The sequence below is a fragment of the Electrona antarctica genome (assembly GCF_951216825.1).
Source record: "Electrona antarctica genome assembly, chromosome: 14".
Taxonomy (NCBI): domain Eukaryota; kingdom Metazoa; phylum Chordata; class Actinopteri; order Myctophiformes; family Myctophidae; genus Electrona; species Electrona antarctica.
In genome coordinates, this window is record NC_136795.1 from 47,010,200 (window position 1) to 47,030,899 (window position 20,700).

The following is a 20,700-nucleotide window of genomic DNA, read 5'->3' on the forward strand; positions in this document are numbered from 1 at the left end:
GGGTGCTGGAGCAGCATGGTTGCTCGTGTGCGATGCCGTCTCTCACAGCCTAGGCACCGGCCACCTACTTTTTATGGGTACAGGTTTTAGTTCCGACGTAGTGGAATGGGAAGAGTTTAAAGCATTGCGGACTGGCACTGCTCCTGCACAACATGAAGCTTATCAACACCGTGTCCCGACATACTGTCCCTTATTATCGTAAAGTCGGGTAGTGTACACTGTTTATTTTTGCACTGAGGATCCATGTGTGTCTGACTGTACGTCACCTCGGCTAAAAACGAAAGGGAAGCCTGACGTATGCTTCGCCGTACGATGTGTCGCATGTTAAAAAAAATAGCTGATCTGCAAGCTCACAACGTGTCGCCTCCGCAACACGCTGTGAGCTAGTAGATCGGTTATTTAAATAAAAAATAAAAAATGTATCTAAATATTAGTATTAAGTATTAAGTTGTTTTTATTAGAATATGCATTCCATAGGGCAGGACCACACATGGACCTAGAGGCAATTGGCAACTCTAGATTTTTTTTAATAATGGGATGAATCTAGAGTTGCAATACGGAGGGTATTGCAACTCTAGATTCATCCCATTATAAAACCAATCTATTGACTCCCCACTCATCCAATAAATATCGTTTTGCTATAAGTTATTCATGCATCCCTCTTTTATCCATCCGGCGAGACGGGTCGCCGCATTTTAGGAGGACCAAGTAACTCCTCCAGGTACTCTGAGTACTAGACCAAAAAAAGTTGTGTGCACCCCTGTATATACATGTCTTGTAGCCTACATCAAGCCACCACCGCGCTACAGAAACAGGAGATGGGCTCCTGCCCTGTGGGCCTCAAGGCTTAGTTATACACATCAACAAATCGACACAAAATAATCCTATTAGTTCCGATTAACCACTTAACCCCGAGTTATACTTTGTTGCACAACGGTGGGTGGGCGTGCACAAACAGTGAAGCCATAATATTTACACAGTAAAGACCATAGATATATATAAACTCTAGATAGCTCACCCGCGCTGTTGGCCAATGGAGAGCGACGTCGTTACGTGGCGGCCATCTTACCTCGGGCCACATAACATTGTGTCTATGGGGCATGTACTCTTACATGACCATAACTTGCTCAATTTTCAACCGTTTTTCAAACGGTTTGGTTTGTTATAAACGTCAGAGACGTCCGCATACTTATATACGACGTTCATATAAAAAAAAGAATTAACTGTTGCGAGTGTAAAACCCCCGGGGAAGATCAAAGGCGCAGTTGGGAGGAAACACATTGACTCACTGGCCTCGGAACGTCTCGGGTCCCCCCCCTCCCCCCCAGGGAGGAAGTCACTAATGTTGCTCCGGAGAGGGAAGTCTGGAGCACTCATGGTGGAGCTGTTGCCCCTGCGACCCGACTACGGATAAGCGGTTGAAGATGGATGGATGGACGTAAAATGAAACCGAGTGGGAGTAGTTGACCCCATACGGGTCCATTTGGTTTTGTTATTTTGATCAATGTTTGCCAGCCTGTTATCTCTCCTATATGGTGCCGACATCAATGCACCATACAGCAACAGAAAAACAAGGTTTCGAGTGGGTCATAGAGGCAAAAACTCATCAAATGGTGGTCCGTGGCTCAAATGCAGAATAAAAAAAATCAACCTTGATATGAAAGAGGTTGAAAAACACACTGAAATGTACCTTTCAAAACCTTTCAGGCGAAAGGTACCTCTGGAATGTTGCATTTATATAGCGCTCGCCGACCACTCTGCCCCTGGACCACTGCCGCCCATGTAAAGTTCTCAAACTGCACATCTGTATAATGGGGTTTAACGAATTTCGACCCGAGACCGATTCTACCAAATGTCTTCTAAATCATTTTTTCTGAAAAACCCCATGTTTCCATGTCAGTCGTTCTCAAACGTTTTCATGTCAAGGACCCCCAAAATATATGATATTGGCCGCCGACCACCATCTGAAAATATGTTTTTCCAGGGACGGCCCCCCCCCCCCCCCCCCCCCAGAAGCAAAGATTTGATTTAAAAATGTTCGCTGAGAAAGAATATATATTCAAACATTTGCTCCACATTTTCACGATTTTTCAAAAATAGCTAAAGTATAACATAATGCTTAAAGATGGAGTGCCGTGATTTTTTTCCACCCGAAAACATGATCATCAGGTCTTATTGTTATATAAGGAGGTATCATTTCTTTCAAAAAAGTGTACAGTATTTGTTAAAATATTGTTTTTATGTGGGCACGCCCACCAGTTCATTAAGTATGCCTGCGGCTTAAGTTCACTGAACTTAAGCCGCAGCCACAGCTGTAGTTGTATGATAAAGAGGGGGGGGGGGGGGGGGGGGATGGGGGTAGGGGAGGGGCTGATAGTGTGATGTCACTATATTACCGTTTATTTCATTGGCCCGTTTGACTGTCAAGGGTTCAGCCACCAGGAAGAAACCCTAAATACAAAGTGAATACACCATTTCACATAAAAACGACTCCAGGGTGTCTAATGAAGTACTGTCACCTCATAGACACATGAAAAACTAGAAAAATACAAAGATTGTGGCACTCCTTTTTTAACCCATTTTGGTGTTAATTTAGCTATTGAAAAATAGCAGATCTACAAGCTCATAGCGCGTCCCTGGAACAACATATTTTCAGATGGGGGTCGGTGGCCAATTACATTATTTGTGGGGGTCCTTGACATGGAAATGTTTGAGAACGACTCATAAACATGAGTTTTTTCAGAAAACTGTCAGGAATTTGAAGGCATTTGTAGAATCATCCCCAGGCCTAAATGGGTTAAAACACTAAAAGGGGTTCCCACCCTAAATGGGTTAAGACAGTGGTTCAGCTAATGCTGCTGTGTTGTGCGATAGTGTGACAGAGCATTATGCAGACTGAAGATCTCCACAGTATGATCAGATCTTATTACAGAGGAGAAGCTCGGCCCTGGGAGGGAGGAGGTAAAAGCTTCATGGGCAATTTTTAGCTTCCTTATCAATATTGAATTAGCATCGATTAGTAGAGCGGAGCACAGCACAGTGCAGTGCAGGCTGGCCAGCCAGCAGAGCTCAATGGACAGTGGTGGAAAAAGTACTCAATTGTTTTACTTAAGTACTGCAATTTAGAACTACTTCGTTACAAGTAAAAGTACAAAAGTATCGGCATCAGAATGTACTTTAAGTACTACAAGTAAAAGTACTCATTGTGCAGAATGTGCCATTTCACAAGTTCAAAATGTGTACAAAATCTATTGAAAATAGCCGATCTACAAGCTCACAATGCGTCGCGTTGCGACGCATTGTGAGCTTGTAGATCGGCTATTTTCAAATGGTCGACATGTATAGGGTTGAAGTGGTTAGTGTACGTTTTCTAGTCAAAATTAAAATCGCCAAAGTAACTAGTAACTAAAGTTCTCAAATGATTGTAGTGGAGTAAAAGTACAAATCTTGGCTCCGAGATGTAGTGGAGTAGAAGTAAAAGTACTGGAAATTGGACATACTCAAGTAAAGTACAAATACCTCAAAATTGTACTTAAGTACAGTACTTAAGTAAAAGTACTTAGTTACTTTCCACCACGGCCAATGGCTAGCCTTCTAACAATAGGATTCCATTCCTCCAGTGTTGGATGGACGGATACACAAAGGTCCTTCCAGGCATGGGACGAGATGACCGAGCAGAAATTAAATCCTTTATGCCGAGATCTGTGTTGCCAGATCTTGCGAGAGGGAAACAAGTGTCCAGGTCTACGAAAACAAGCCCAAAAGAAGCGACCTGAGCGTTTAGACCTGAGCTCGATTCTACAAATGCCTTCTAAATCCTGACAGTTTTCTGAAAAACCCTTGTGTTTCTATGTCAGTCGTTCTCAAACATTTTCATGTCAAGGACCCGCAAAAATATATGTAATTGGCTGCTGACCCCCATCTGAAAATATGTTGTTCCAGGGACCTCCCCAGAAGCCTAAGATTTGAGTTAAAAACGTTCACTGTGAAAGAATATAATATACGGTATTCAAAGATTTAGGCCACATTTTCACGATTTTTCAAAAAGAGCAGACCTACAAGCTCGTAGCGTGGCACTCGGTGCCGCGCTATGAGCTTGTAGATTTGCTATTTTTCAATAGCTAAAGTTTAACATAATGCTTAAAAACACCAAAAGGGGTTCCCGTCCTGACCCGTTAAAACCGGGAAATCATCCGTGTCATTCTAGTTTAACTCACTGACAGCCTAAGATGACTTTGGAAGGCCTGGGCCTAATAATCCTAGTAATCCAGTCTGGCAGTGTGCCGCGGGTTCGACGCCCGATCCCGACGGCCTTTACTGCATGTCACCCCCCCCATCTTTCTCCCCTATTTCCTGTCAGCCTACTGTCTGTCCCTCCATAAAAAATATAAAATAAAGGCGAAAGCCACAAAAACAAAACATTAATAAAACATTTAAAAAAGATGACTTTGGACGAGCAAAGACAAAGTTGACCCGTTTGTCATGATCAGGCCTTACCAATAACACTAAATGGAGGTTTCAGTTGTGTAGAGCGAGAAGAGCGCTGCTCTGAGCTGCAGCGCTCTTTGTGCGTTGTGAAGAAAGCAAAGCAGGACAGAGATGTCAAATACGTCGCGCCGTCATTCATACTGTATTTATTCCCCGACACGACATTAATAAAATACGGAACAACGTGCGTCCTATACTCTAAGCGTGCGTCCCGTATCCGTTCATCACGGGACTCGTGACAGGCTGCAGACCATAGAGTATAAGCCGATAGCACCGCTGCTCCTTCAGTGTCGTTTACAAAATAAAGTGTATTTTTGTATTATTGGGCTTTGATGCAAATTCTAAACATATGGATGCAGCTGCAGAAGTTGTGTTGCTTAACCCATTTTGACCTGAGATCAGATTCTAAAAATGTCTTCTACAATCTACATCCTGACAGTTTTCTGAAAAAGCTGTTTCTATGTCAGTCGTTCTTCGATTTTTCAAAAATAGCAGACCTACAAGCTCGTATAATACGAGTGCGCTATAACACCAAAAGGGGTTCCCGCCCAAAATGGGTTAAAGGAATGCATAGTTGCGTTCTCCTCAACTGTTGCGCAGCAACAACAATAAAAAAAAAATAATAATAATTTTAAAAAAGGAAAAAAAAAACACGTCGATTTGCGGCCTCGACACGTCGATTGGCCAAATATGAGTTGATTGGCATCCCTAATGGTCATTGTAGGAAATTAGGAATTCAGCTATCCAATCAAACCCTATAGTCAAACACACAGGCTTCACAATTATTATGGCCATATTAGGGTGCGAATTTCAAATTGTACTACCGTTATCTACGACAAATACCATTAACATTGAGTGACTGCAGTTTCTTTCTGCGGTGACAGAATGGAGGTTTCAGTTCTGCTCTAGGGAGTACATCGTGTGGGTTTTGCTGATGCAGGAACCAAGAAGCCGGTTTCACTGCTCTTTCTTTATGTACACCAACACCAAAAAACCAAACTGACTTCAACAATGTGTTGTTAGAGAGAATGTGTCCTCAGGCCACCGACACTATAGCCTCGGAAACCCAGACGTTTTTATTTCCAGGGAGGAAAAAAAAGTCTGGGTCCGAGTCCACTTCAATTCGGCATAGAGTAGCGCAAACATCACTCACTCTCTGCTGATTTCTGATCTGACACACACTGACACACACATGCACACATATACACACACACACACACACACACACACACTCCTCTCTCTCTCTCTGTCGCTCTAATTAATTAGTCTCATGTCTAGCAGCTGCGCATAGTTTCTCCCGGCGGATCCTGCCGGGAGCTGCCTATGCCATAAAAAAGCATAGGTGAGTTCCAGGCTACTGACACTATAGAATACAATGGAACGGAATTCAATTCGATAATTTGTCACGCATCTTTTGCCTAGTCCTGGCATTTGTCACATTTCTACAAAGTCAGCAAAGTGCCGTCAAGAAATGGCAGTGTCATTAAACCCATTCTGGGCGGGAAACCCCTTTTGGTGTTTTAAGCATTATGTTATACTTAAGCTATTGAAAAATAGCAGCTCTACAAGCTCATAGCACGGCACTCGTCTGCTATTTTTGAAAAATCGTGAACATGTGGTGCAAATCTTTGAATATATATTTCACTGCGAACGTTTTTAACTCAAATCTTTGCTTCTGGGGGGGGTCACTGGAACAACATATTTTCAGATGGGGGTAAGCGGCCAATTATATATAGTTTCTGGGGGTCCTTGACATGAAAAATTGAGCACCACTGACATAGAAACATAGGTATTTCAGAAAACTGTCAGGATTTAGAAGACATTTTTTAAATTTTGACGTCAGGCCTAAATTGGTTAACCACTAAATACTCAGTTGACCGGAGTCCCGCAGGGATCTATACTTGGTGGTGGTACATTCCTTCCCCCCCCCCCTCTCTATTACGTGTGCACACACAAAATCTATTTTCACTGAAAATAGCCAATCTACAAGCTCCCAGTTGATTTCGTCGACTAAAACTAAATAAAAAACTAAGCTAAAATGACTAAAACTAAGATTAAATATATGGACAATTTCGTCAAAAATTAAAATCTAGACTAAAGAGATCCAGTAGACGTCATTTTACACCTGGTTGCATGCTGAGAATAGCAGATCTACAAGCTCACAAGCTTGTAGATCGGCTATTTTCAGCAAGTGTGAAAACTGTCATTACGACGGCATCAAGCCCCGCCAAAATACATTTTGGCGGGACATTCCAAGACATTCCAGGTGACTATAATGTGACTAAAACTAAATGAAAACTCTTCAAAAGACTATGACTAAAACTCAAATAAAAAAGTGCGGGTAAAAACAACACTGCTCCAGAGCAACATTAGTGACTTCCTCCTGGGGGGATCCCGAGACGTTCCAAGGCCAGTGAGTCGAAGTGATTCCTCCAACTGCGCCTTGTTGGTCCGGCCCGGGGTCTCCTCCCAGTGGGACGTGCCTCGAGGACCTCCCTATAGGGAGACGCCCGAGAGGCATCCTAACCAGATGCCCCGAACCACCTAAGCTGGCTCCTTTCCAGGCGAAGAAGCAGCGACTCGTCAAGAGACACTCGGAGTAGAGTCGGGCCGAATGTCTGCCTCAGAATGGGGACGCTGTCAGTGGTTCAATAAATACAGGTTATCATCATCATCATTTTTCGACCGCGGTCGAGATCATGGATTTCACAATGCCACACCAGACTTCCCGGTCCTTCATTGCCATCCCCAGTTCCTGCTTACTGATGCATGTGTCCCTAGCGATGACATCAGGGAACGACAGTTTTCTACCTCTGGTCCGCCCTGAGGCAGGACTCCAGAGAAGAAGGGAAGATATAACCTCATTGTCAGCTCTGTAGCAGTGGCCGGCAAACTGTGTTCTTCTGGATTAGTGGACTAGTGAAGAAACACGGGGAAGGTTGCCATATATTAGATTAGTCGATGGGTGGCTCTTCCAAGACAGATTTTTCACTCTCAGTAGAAGGCCATTTAAGTGCCATCCAACCGTTTCTCTAGTTTCTTTGAAAGTGTCCATGTCTCGGAGCCATAGAGTAGAATCGGCTCAACGGTCGTCCTAAATATTTTTACTTTTAACATCTTACTAAGCTGGGATGACCAGATCTTATGCATGTCATTGCAGGCTGACCAGGCCATACCCTTCCTAGTTTGAAAGTCCTTTTGGGAAGAAGATATATATGAACCCAAATAATATAAAAGTAGTCATCAACCTGTTTCAGAGATACACAGTTGTACTAATGGAAAACAGAAGGTACAGGTTGGACCACTACACTGTGTCTGCGATGTACTACTTGTGTAAGCAGTGTTGTTTTTGACAGTCTTTTAATAGTTTTAATTTAGTTTTAGTCACATTTTAGTCACCAGGAATGTGTTAGGTCTAGTTTTAGTCGACTAAATATCATACGATTTTTGTCGACTAAATCTACAGTTGATTTAGTTGACTAAAATGTATTTTGGCGGACCTTGATGCCGTCGTATAAATGGCTGATTTTACACTTGCTGAAGATAGCCGATATACAAGCTCACAACGCGTCGTGCTGCGACGCGTTGTGAGCTTGTAGATCTGCTATTTTCAGCATGCAACCAAGTGTAAAATGACTTCTACTGGATCTCTTGACGGCATCAAGCCCCGCCAAAATACATTTTGGCGGGACATTCCAAGACATTCCAGGTGACTATAATGTGACTAAAACTAAATGAAAACTCTTCAAAAGACTATGACTAAAACTAAAATAAAAAAGTGCGGGTAAAAACAACACTGCTCCAGAGCAACATTAGTGACTTCCTCCTGGGGGGATCCCGAGACGTTCCAAGGCCAGTGAGTCGAAGTGATTCCTCCAACTGCGCCTTGTTGGTCCGGCCCGGGGTCTCCTCCCAGTGGGACGTGCCTCGAGGACCTCCCTATAGGGAGACGCCCGAGAGGCATCCTAACCAGATGCCCCGAACCACCTAAGCTGGCTCCTTTCCAGGCGAAGAAGCAGCGACTCGTCAAGAGACACTCGGAGTAGAGTCGGGCCGAATGTCTGCCTCAGAATGGGGACGCTGTCAGTGGTTCAATAAATACAGGTTATCATCATCATCATTTTTCGACCGCGGTCGAGATCATGGATTTCACAATGCCACACCAGACTTCCCGGTCCTTCATTGCCATCCCCAGTTCCTGCTTACTGATGCATGTGTCCCTAGCGATGACATCAGGGAACGACAGTTTTCTACCTCTGGTCCGCCCTGAGGCAGGACTCCAGAGAAGAAGGGAAGATATAACCTCATTGTCAGCTCTGTAGCAGTGGCCGGCAAACTGTGTTCTTCTGGATTAGTGGACTAGTGAAGAAACACGGGGAAGGTTGCCATATATTAGATTAGTCGATGGGTGGCTCTTCCAAGACAGATTTTTCACTCTCAGTAGAAGGCCATTTAAGTGCCATCCAACCGTTTCTCTAGTTTCTTTGAAAGTGTCCATGTCTCCATAGAGTAGAATCGGCTCAACGGTCGTCCTAAATATTTTTACTTTTAACATCTTACTAAGCTGGGATGACCAGATCTTATGCATGTCATTGCAGGCTGACCAGGCCATACCCTTCCTAGTTTGAAAGTCCTTTTGGGAAGAAGATATATATGAACCCAAATAATATAAAAGTAGTCATCAACCTGTTTCAGAGATACACAGTTGTACTAATGGAAAACAGAAGGTACAGGTTGGACCACTACACTGTGTCTGCGATGTACTACTTGTGTAAGCAGTGTTGTTTTTGACAGTCTTTTAATAGTTTTAATTTAGTTTTAGTCACATTTTAGTCACCAGGAATGTGTTAGGTCTAGTTTTAGTCGACTAAATATCATACGATTTTTGTCGACTAAATCTACAGTTGATTTAGTTGACTAAAATGTATTTTGGCGGACCTTGATGCCGTCGTATAAATGGCTGATTTTACACTTGCTGAAGATAGCCGATATACAAGCTCACAACGCGTCGTGCTGCGACGCGTTGTGAGCTTGTAGATCTGCTATTTTCAGCATGCAACCAAGTGTAAAATGACTTCTACTGGATCTCTTGTCCACTAGTCCCCTTCCTAACATTTTTAGTCTCGTTTTTGATTTGTTAACAAAATCGACAGTATATTTAGTCATAGTTTTAGTCATCATAGCTTAGTTTTCATTTAGTTTCCATTTAGTTTTCGTCAGTGAATGTAGTCGAACATTTTTCGTCATAGTTTTAGGCGACGAAAACAACACCGTTGTTGTAGATGAATTGCATTGATCCTATTGTCACTTGTCATCCACCTCGAGGGGATCGCTGATATGCTCTCCTTCAGCATTGTTCTATTTTTATAACGGACTGTTGGGTTATTTTGGTCTCAGCCTCGGGTAGGGCTAGCCTGTCATGTTACAAAAAAACGATTTAATTGAACATTGGAACATTACACTTTGTATTGCGTTTGCCTTTTTTAGGCTTCGTAATCACAAATTGCACAGGGCCAGTGGTGGAAAGTAACTAAGTACTTGTACTTAAGTACTGTACTTAAGTACATTTTTGAGGTATTTGTACTTTACTTGAGTATTTCCAATTTCCAATACTTTTACTTCTACTCCACTATATCTCAGAGCCAACATTTGTACTTTTATTCTTACTTACTCTTACTAATTATCTTACTAATTATTTGAAAACTTTAGTTACTAGAGATTGATTGGCTATTTTAAACAATTTGAAAGGGTTTTTCACAATAGTATAAAACATGGCAAATAAGTATAGGGATATAAGGGGTGGCACCAGATGTGAATCACGCATAACTCTAATTCTAATCCCTAAACCAAACGTCTAAATGTCCACTCCCAAACGCGCCGCCCCACACACACACACACACAAACTAAAACAAATCAGGGATCTTCCTTCTTTTCAATTACAGCATAGAGGCGCTGTGTGTGTGTGTGTGTGTGTGTGTGTGTGTGTGTGTGTGTGTGTGCGTGTGCGTGCCATCCACAGCCCACTGCTGAGTCAATGTCAACAGAATGGAAACGCTTACTCCACAAATACTCCACCGCCCGTCCCGTCCCCTCCCTCCCAAACACAGACCCACATCCACAAATAAAGACCCCCTCCTCCCCTCCCCTGGGCCCGTACTGAACCGAGCAACACTCGCCCACCACAACATCACACAGTTTAACCCATTAAAGGCATATTCATACGGCTTTAGGTGATCAACTTAACCCATTTAGGCCTGACGTCGAAATAAGAAAAACGTTCGCTCTGAAAGAATATATATTCAAAGATTTGTGCCGCATTTTTACGATTTTTCAAAAATAGCAGACCTACAAGCTCGTAGCGCGGATCTGCTATTTTTCAATAGCTAAAGTATAACATAATGCTTAGTTAAAACACCAAAAGGGGTCCAGAATGGGTTAAGGTGACCACCGGAAATGACATCATGACGACATGCCGCCTGCCTCGGTGGTAAGCAGGGGTTGACACTAAAGGTCTCAGAGGCACCGTCGGGCAAGTACAGGTCATTGTTCTTCTACTTGCCCACATGTCAGGCCCAATAGAGCGTCGCAGTCCCGCCCCCCTCAGAAAGTATTTATTTAAAGACGTTTACGCCGCAGACAAAGCCAACTCTTGTTGTGACAAATCATGACAATAAACACAATGTTTTGGGCCAAACAAAGAATTAGAAAGTAGAAAAAAACACTATTTTTTTTTGTTTTTCTTCTTTGTAATTATTTGTTTGGTCCAAAATATTGTGTTTGTTGTCATGATTTGTCACGACTTGAGTTGGCTTCGTACGACACTTAACACATTTTGTGCCCAAAACGTCTGTGGACGTCCTGGGTATTACCGCACGTGCATAGCCCAAGACATCTGTGGACGTCTTCCAAAAAAATATATATATATATATATATATTTTAATTTTTTTTTTCTTTTTAATTTTTTTTTATTAAAAAAAATCAGAAAAATCAAAACACTTTTTTTTAACACGTGGTGCCAAAGTTTGTGTTTTCGCCATTGAGAATGCATTTGGCGTTTAAATTAAATAACTCAGAAACTATAAAACATTTCAAAGTAAAAAGTTCCAGCATGTGTCTCCACAGTCAGCTGAATTATAAAAAATGTGAATGGATTTTCTAGGTGAAAGTGATTTTGGGCAGTATTGCGTGGGCTCTCAATGTGTTAAAAGGTCTTTAAATAAATACTTTTTGAAATGTCTATGGGAAAAATGCATTGGGAATTATTTCCTGGGCCTGGCGTCGTCATGAAAGGGGGCGGGACTGCGACGCTCTATTGCCTGAAAAGTAAATTGTCCATTATAAAAACGATAGGTACATTTTGAATTACTGTTCAATTCATCACTTTTTTTTCTCCGTTTTGTTGTGCGTGATAAAAAAAAACGACATACCTCAATTTGTATGCCAAATACCTACATACAGTTGGAGGCCATCGATATTGTCCTTTTCTTTTTGCTGAGGTTTGCGTGATCTGCGCAAAAGGACAGTTAACCCATTTTGGGCGGGAACCCCTTTTGGTGTTTTATTATAATTTAGCTATTGAAAAATAGCAGATCTACAAGCTCATAGCGCGCCACCGAGTGGCGCGCTACGAGCTTGTAGGTCTGCTATTTTTGAAAAATCGTGAAAATATTTATTTCAGAAAACTGGAGGATTTAGAAGGATTTTTTTAAATTTTGAGGTCAGGCCTAAATGGGTCAAATGATAAGACACAATATCGGTGGCACCCAACTGTAGCTATGACTATGAGTTCTAGAGTTGTTCAGTATCGGTTACTCGACCACCCTCAAGTACTCGTACTCGGTACTCGGAACCGGCCCAGATACTCTGACCCGAGTACCAAAACATCCAAATTACATTTTTGGCTGAACGAATGCAACGGGAGCACGTCTGACCCCGCTGATTTACAAGCATAAATGACAACTGACAAGTGTAGATTGGAGATCCACCTGCATCTACTGTATGAGAAAAATCACACCCGTGTGAACTGAGTGGTGTAAGGTCTTATATAGACTGATCAGCTGTGGTCTGACGTAATGTCTGACGTAATGAAATCACACCTGTGTGAACTGAGTGGTGTAAGGTCTTATATAGACTGATCAGCTGTGGTCTGACGTAATGTCTGACGTAATGAAATCACACCCGTGTGAACTGGGTGACCATAGCAACCGTGCTCATTTTTTGAGCACAGACAGACAGACACGTAAACTAACAAAGCCAGTTGTAGGAGTGGTTTACACCACTCAAAAAGGGGGTAAAATAAGTGTTTACTCAATCAAAATAAAGTACTTGTATCGGTACTGGTGAGTATTACAAATTAAGTACTAAGTAAAAAATCACACCCGTGTGAACTGAGTGGTGCAAGGTCTTATATAGCCTGATCAGCTGTGGTCTGACGTAATGTCAGTGACCATAGTAACCATGCTCACCTGTGCACGGACACGTACACAGGTACACAAACATAGATACAGACAAAGCTGGTTGTTGGAGTGGTTTGCACCACTCAAAAATGGTATCAGGACAACTCTAATGAGTTCTAATGAATTTTCAAGTGTAGCAACAGTGAAAACAGCATATTATAATATAGGTAAACAGTGCTCTTAGTTTACATTCTACAGACCAGAAGACTTGTGTTGTGTGACAAGTTGCATCCCCCTCTCAAACAAGCACTTGCCCCCGTCGGGCAACCTGAAAGCCTATAGCTGCCCAAACGTTTTATTTACCATGAAGGGCAGGTGGGCAACCCTTAGTGTCAACGTCTGGTAAAGCGACCCACCGTTCACCCAAACACACCTCTCTTGTTTTTTACTAAACGGTGGTCACCTTATCATCTAAAACTGAAGTATGAATGAATAGGCCTTAAGACCTGCATTCTAATTGCTACAAATGCTTTCCAAATGAGATAGTTGTTCTCAAGCGTTTTCATGCCAAGGACTCCAGCCCAAAATCCCCCCCCTCCCCTATACCTTTCAGTGTATGCCCTATACACTGACACCACGCTAGACAGGAACGCCCAGAAACGTCACATCCGGTTTTAGCCTGGGGTAAGAATTTTCTATGGCTGCCAATGCAACTTGGTCCAATCCTTAATCACATACGGACAAACATCTATGCCGATGCTATCTAACTTGCGGAGGTATAGCGTGCCTTGTCCACGGGCAACAGATCTTTCAACGTATGGCATTGCAAATACGTTTGATAATCGCTACTCTGCTCAATATTGTTTTGAAAATGCCGCAAATTGCATTGCAGTGAACGAGCGCAAATCACAACTTCCCCCGGGGGTGGGCGGAGTCACAGTTTGAGGCGCTGATTACGCGCCGTGGTGTCAGTGTATGCTATATCTTTCAGTATATGCTCATATAGGAATACGACGTGGCTTGTTGTGGCCTCAACTTAAAATACCCAGGTTCATATTGTATCAGTGGTAACAAAGGCGAATGTTTTGTACTGTAAAGTACAAAACATATAATAAATGGTATAATAAATGGTAAACGGTGCATTTATATAGCGCCTTTATCCAAGGCGCTTTACAGAGATTGTGCATTACATTCACCCATTCACACACACATTCACACACCTTTACATAGATTGGGTGACATTCACCCATTCACACACACATTCACACACCTTTACATAGATTGTGCATTACATTCACACACACATTCACACACCGATGGCAGCGGAAACCATGAAAGGCACCAACCAGCACATCGGGAGCAATTTGGGGTTCAGTGTCTTGCTCAAGGACACTTCGACAGTAACTCTGTCGGGAGCCCGGGTTCGAACTGGCAACCTCACGGTTACCATCCAGCCACTCTACCCCCTGAGCCACCGCGTAATAATATGCAATAATAATATGCAATTACTGTATCTAACGATGTCTTACGTCACCGTGCCAACTTTGATGAGGCTGGCTGGCAGTCCATTTCCTGAGAAGTTATATATTTTGGTTGATTTCTGCCCCGACAACAACGATAATTCTATTAGTCCTTGACTGGGTGGCGGTGGCTCAGGGGTAGAGTGCCTGGATGGTAACTGCAAGGTTGCCAGTTCGAACCCGGGCTCCCCCAGAGTTACTGTCGAAGTGTCCTTGAGCAAGACACTGAACCCCTAATTGCTCCCGATGTGCTGGTTGGTGCCTTGCATGGTTTCCGCTGCCATCGGTGTATGAATGTGTGTGTGAATGGGTGAATGTAATGCACAATCTCTGTAAAGCGCCTTGGATAAAGGCGCTATATAAATGCACCATTTACCATTTTACCATTTACTGTTTAGGAGGAACCGGAGGAATGTTTGGCGTGTTGGGTCGGGCGGGTTCTTTGCATCGTTACACAGATGGCTATCTCATCCGAACGCGTAAGCAAGCTGTCAGTCTGTCTGTCAGTCTGTCTGTCTGCACCGTCCGCTGCAGAGTTTCACAAACTACACGGATCACGGAACATTCTCAGCAATCCAAAGTATAGCTCTCAGGGAGAGAAGACGAGAGCGAAGATAAGGATTTGTTACGACGAGGAGAGCAGAGCCATTCTAATGTAACATTAAAGAGGATTAAAAAAAAGACACCAGCTACAGAATACTGTGACGTGATCGTCTAGATCTAGATAAGAAAAGCCATCAGGCATTAACAAGCTTTAACTACTATAAAACTAGTGGTTCTCAACCCATTCTGGACGGGAACCCCTTTTGGTCGTTTTAAGCATTATGCTACACTTTAGCTATTGAAAAATAGCAGATCTACAAGCTCATAGCGCGGCACTCGAGCTTGTAGATCTGCTATTTTTCAAAAACCTGTGAAAACGTGGCGCGAATCTTTGAATGTACTGTATATTCTTTCAGAGCGAACATTTTTAACTCAAATCTTTGCTTCTGGGAAGGTCCCTGGAACAACATATTTTCAGATGGGGGTCGGCGGCCAATTACATATCATTTTTGTGGTCCTTGACATGAAATATTGAGAACCACTGATATAGAAACATGAGGTTTTTCAGAAAACTGTCAGGATTTAGAAGACTTTTTTTTATTTCGACGTCAGGCCTAAATGGGTTTAAGTGTGGTCCGGGGAGATCCCCGCCAGGGGTCCTTGAGGGGGTCCCACAACTAACATTGTGTTAGGAACCAAATGGATTCCTACATGTCTGCAACTATGATATCTGACAGTGTACAAATGGACACTGTCACTTACAGATCGGTACTTTAAGAGTGTAAATATGGACCGGTCACCCTTACGGGTGTATGACTCGGAGTAAAAAAAAATCACACCCGTATGAACTGAGTGGTGCAACTAGTCAGTGACCTCACACACTAACCATAGCAACCATGCTCACATGTACGTGGGGCCACGTACAGGTACACACAGGTACACACATACATAGACACATACATAGATACAGACAAAGCTGGTTGTTGGAGTGGTTTGCACCACTCAAAAATGGAACCAAATGGACCCTTACAGGTCTATAACTCTGACAGTACAGATTGATCGTTACAGGTCTATAGCTCTGACAAGTGTACAAATGGACCCTAAGGGGGTCTAAAACTTTACTCTGAGACTGAGAGTGTACAAATGGACTCTTACGTGTTAAGAAACCTGCATGCACATACTACTATGCAAGACCTTTCTTTCATAGCTGTCATCAGGGTTGAGGTAACCTGACTAGTCAGGTTAGGGTTGAGGGCCCTCTAGCACAAGCAGGGAATAGAGGTTATCCCTTAGTTAGGAGGTTGGGCAGTGGAAGGGTTCCACTGCTGGAACTCAGGTTTACATGTTTTTTGACCATTTACGGTATTATTATTGTGTGTGTATTTTCTGCCCACTCTTTCTTCCTTTTCTCCTGAAATGTACATACACTCTGAAGTGATATTACCCTGTTGCCCCTGTTAAGTGTTGACTTGATGCCATATGTAGTCCATCTGAAGAAAGCGAGGATTATACAGAGACATTGGAGATGGAGTCACTTGGAGGGGGCATGAGGGGGGAGGGGGGAGGAGGGGTGGAAAAAAAATTCATGGGAATTGCACTTGTGTCCTATGTATAAATATAAATGCTGTCTATACTGTACTGCTTTTTCCAAATAAAATAAATATTATTAAAAAAAAAGAAACCTGCATGCCTATATAGTTGCCTACTGGTGGTGACATCATCGGGTGGTCATTTCAAGATGTCTAACTCTTTTTTTTTTTACTGATGCTAGAAGAACAATGGCTTCCATTTCGGCATTGCTCACTTTCCAGGAAGACAGAGAGGCTTTAGTTTCCATTAGCCTGGAATCCCACCCGATCGATGATGTCACTGGTAGGCACGTGGTTTCTGGACTGTCAGTGACCACAGCTCATCTCACCAATGAGACAGCAGAGTGTTTCTGAACTGTCAGGGCCCTATTTTGCGTGTCTTAAGTACCAGGTCTTATTACTTAACTTAAGACCTGGAGGCGTGATCAATGCCATTTGGCTATTCTGAGTGGCCAAACAGCATTGACCACGCCTCCAGGTCTTAAGTTAAGTCATAAGACCTGGTACTTAAGACACGCATAATAGGGCCCTCAGTGTCCACGGCTCACCTCAGCAACGAGACAATAGACGTAGACCCTTATGGGTCCATTTGGTGTCATTTATTTGTACACTGTAAATGGTGTGCATAACCATTTATATATAATGCTTTTATCCAAAGCATTACACTCACACACACACACACACACACACACACACACACACACACACACACACACACACACACACACACACACACACACACACACACACACACACACACACACACACACACACACACACACACACACACACTGCAAAGGCGGCAGGCCTGCAAATTTGGGAGCAATTAGGTGTTCAGGGTCTTGCTCAAGGACACTTCTACACTAACTGTGGTGGGGGAGCCCACAGGGATCGAACTGGGAACGTTGCGGTTCCCATCCGGCTTTTATTCCAGAGACCACATCACACCTGTCCTCCATGACCTACACTGGCTCCCCGTCAAACAAAGAATTCACTACAAAATCCTGCTCAAAATCCTTTGTCCACCAGTCGACCTTGAGGCTTAATCAGGAGTCGTAGTAGCCACAGGATAATCTAAGCGGTGGATATTGCTCTTGTCTTCATGTCTTGATGTATGTAAATTGTCTTGTTCTTTGTGTTATGTCAAATGTGTGTACGTATATGTGTTCTGCATACTTGGCTGCTGTGTCGCAAGACAAATTTCAGTGTGAACTGACAATAAAGTACTATATCACTATATCATATCATATATACAAAGCTCTCAATAACCTGGCTCCCCCCCTACCTCTCCAATCTTCTTAATTGAACCCTACGCCCCCTCCCGCACCCAGAGTTGCCCCCTCCCTCCTCTCACTCAAAACCCACCTCTTCAAGATAGCCTTCCCCAGCTGAGGTCTGGTTAAGATGTCCCCCCATCCCTTGCTTAGCCTTTCATGTTTTTAACCTAGCACTGACTTTTTACTTGCCTTTTTGTTTTTGTTTCTTCAATTAAAGTTGTTCCTACTGTTTTATGTAAAGCGCTTTGGGTACTTAGAAAAGCGCTATATAAATCTGAGCTATTATTATTATTATTATTATACCGGCCGCTCTGGGCCACTGCCGCCCCAGATTGCCACGGGCAAGAGTTATGGGGGTCCATGGCCTATTATAATATGCATAACAACTAGCTGGGGGTCCCTGAAAATGTGTGAAGCACAAGCACTGATATAAACCCCTTTTGGCCTTGGTCCCCCTGGGTTCTAGGCCAGAGTAAGGTCACTGCCACTGGGGTCAATATAGTAGGCCCCATGGGGTGGTGACGGCTATATGATGTAGCCACTGGTTAACCATACATTCACACATTATTTCTCTATGATATTTGTATTTACAACTCACTCCCCTGGCCAGCCGGGGCGCCTGATGGAGGGGAAAGGAACTGGTTGGAATAGCGTGTTCCTTCCACGCGCTACGTCCAACCAGGGAAACTCCCCCCCTGTCAGGTGTAAAGGAGCGACTTGGACACTCATGCATTGAAGGAAGCATGAGTTCAAGTCCGTTGCTCTCCCCAGGTTGGCGGAGGGTGTGTATAGAGCCCAGGATCACATTAGATAATTGACACAGGGGTGAAGAATGGGTTACAAAATCGTGGGATAAAAATGTAGTAAAGAAAAATAAAAAATCTCTCTCTCCTACTTAAACTTACAAATATTAAAATACAAAAAAAAGTAAGCAGCCTATTGTTTCACTACCTTGGAAAAAAAATCCAGTACGCAGCAAACTTTACCAGGCTATAAAAACATGACAGCGGCCACAATAAGGCTATTGAAATGGCTATTGAAAAGGCTATATGAAATGCTCTTCACTTTCTAAAAAAAAAAGAAGAAAAAAAAAGTAGCATATATTCAGATGTATAGTTTATTTATAACTTTCTTTAATATCCAACTAAATTTACAGGTAAGACTGTGTTCCCACTGAGTAGGAAAAAAAACCTTATTTCTTATTTTAAGTGAAAGAAATACTATAAATAGTAATAATAGTAAAAGTCCAGAATTAAAAAAATACTTGAGTAAAAGTTTAAACGTTAGTATATGTATTGAAATGTAGCCTATTAAAAGTAACAAAAGTGGAAAGTACACATTATGCATAATTGTATGGGGCTGAAGTGGTTAATATATGTTTCTTAACAATAATACAAATCTACATAGTAACTATAAAGTTTTAAAATTATTGTAGTTGAGTAAAAGTATAAAAATACTACTGAAAAGGAAATGTACTCCAGTGAAGGCTATTTATACTAAATGCCACTCACTCTATCTCAAACTTGAGCAAATTCCCCTCATTGTGTAGGCCTATATGTGTGCACTTTGTGCAGTGCTTTTATTTATAGCTTTCTTATTAAATAAACTTTACTCTATACATGCAGGTAAACTGCATCTAGGCTACGTTTTCCCACTTCCCAGCCTACCAACCAACACCGCCCACAACACCAGGACTAACGTTAGGACAAATTAAATCATAAATAACCCAAAAGTGTCCAGAGAACAGCTAAACATTTAACACGAGAATAACAACAACGCGGTTTCACTCACAACAACACACATGGTGGTGTCGTGTCGTGACACCAATTAAAAAGAGATGTTTTTGGGGTTGTTGTTTTTTTATTTACCTTCCAACAGTCTGGCTGGCGAGTTGTCTCATGCGATTGAACTGTTTCTTCATGATGTCGTCTCCTCCTCGAGTCCTCAGCGTTGCGGGGACCCCCTCCTCCTCCCACGGACCACCGACCGTACAGATCCAACAGGCTGCAGCTATGGTGGGACCACCACCACTAACCAACCAACTATACACTCCCCCGTTCAAAGTTTGAAGACCCCCCAACCGTCGTTCCAACAACAAACCCTTTCGCTACAAAGTAACCTGCAACTTAACCGTCACGTCGCTGCTGCTGCCATTGTAATATGAATGACAAGGTGGAGTGGAGGAGAGGGAAAAAAAAGAATGACGCTCAACTAGTACAATAAATAGGTGTTTCTCTTCTCTCTCGTTCCGCGACAAGCCCGAGAACGTTTAGCTATACGCGCGATTATATTGCGTTGTTGTTGTTCTTCTCTCTCTCCCCATTTCAGGCGTTATGTGATGTGATGATGATGTGTTTTTTTTATTTTAAGAACTGGTTTGGTTTCAGAGTCAGAGCAACAGCCAGCTGCTTTGCCTTGCCTTAGCAGCCAGGAAGGAGGAAGTCCCTGGCCCTGCCTCCAAACTGTACTTCCTTAGTACTGGCCTACTGTATGACACATACAGTATCATAACACAGTACACACACACACTGCTGCAACATGTGATCTACCTTCATATTTTTGTGTTTTTGCTAGAATATATATATTAACAGTATTTGTATTGAGTTGTGCTTAAAATGTACTGTAATTCTGAAAACTGTTAATAAATAAATCAATAAAAATCAATCAATCAATATAAAAAAAATATATGTGTGTGTGTGTGTGTGTGTGTGTGTGTGTGTGTGTGTGTGTGTGTGTGTGTGTGTGTGTGTGTGTGTGTGTGTGTGTGTGTGTGTACTTGGACACCCAAGTACCAGCCCGGAATTATCGCATCAAAAAAAAGTACCAAAAGTAAAAGTGCTCCTTTTGCAGAATGTCCCATTTCATGTTTTCAAATGTATAAACAATA

At 42.7% G+C, this 20,700-nt stretch overlaps 1 protein-coding gene across 1 annotated transcript in view; it reads right to left on the reverse strand.

Moving 5' to 3' along the window:
• LOC306937258 (rho GTPase-activating protein 44-like) overlaps nt 1-20,280 on the reverse strand; it is a gene marked incomplete at its 3' end in the record, with an annotated part of 76,413 nt that extends 56,133 nt beyond the window's left edge. Inside the window, exon 1 of the mRNA XM_079520925.1 lies at nt 19,682-20,280. Coding sequence (XP_079377051.1) covers nt 19,682-19,734 — 53 coding nt within the window. The 5' untranslated portion in view covers nt 19,735-20,280. The remainder of the gene's footprint in view (nt 1-19,681) is intronic.
• Nucleotides 20,281-20,700: the final 420 nt, after the last annotated feature.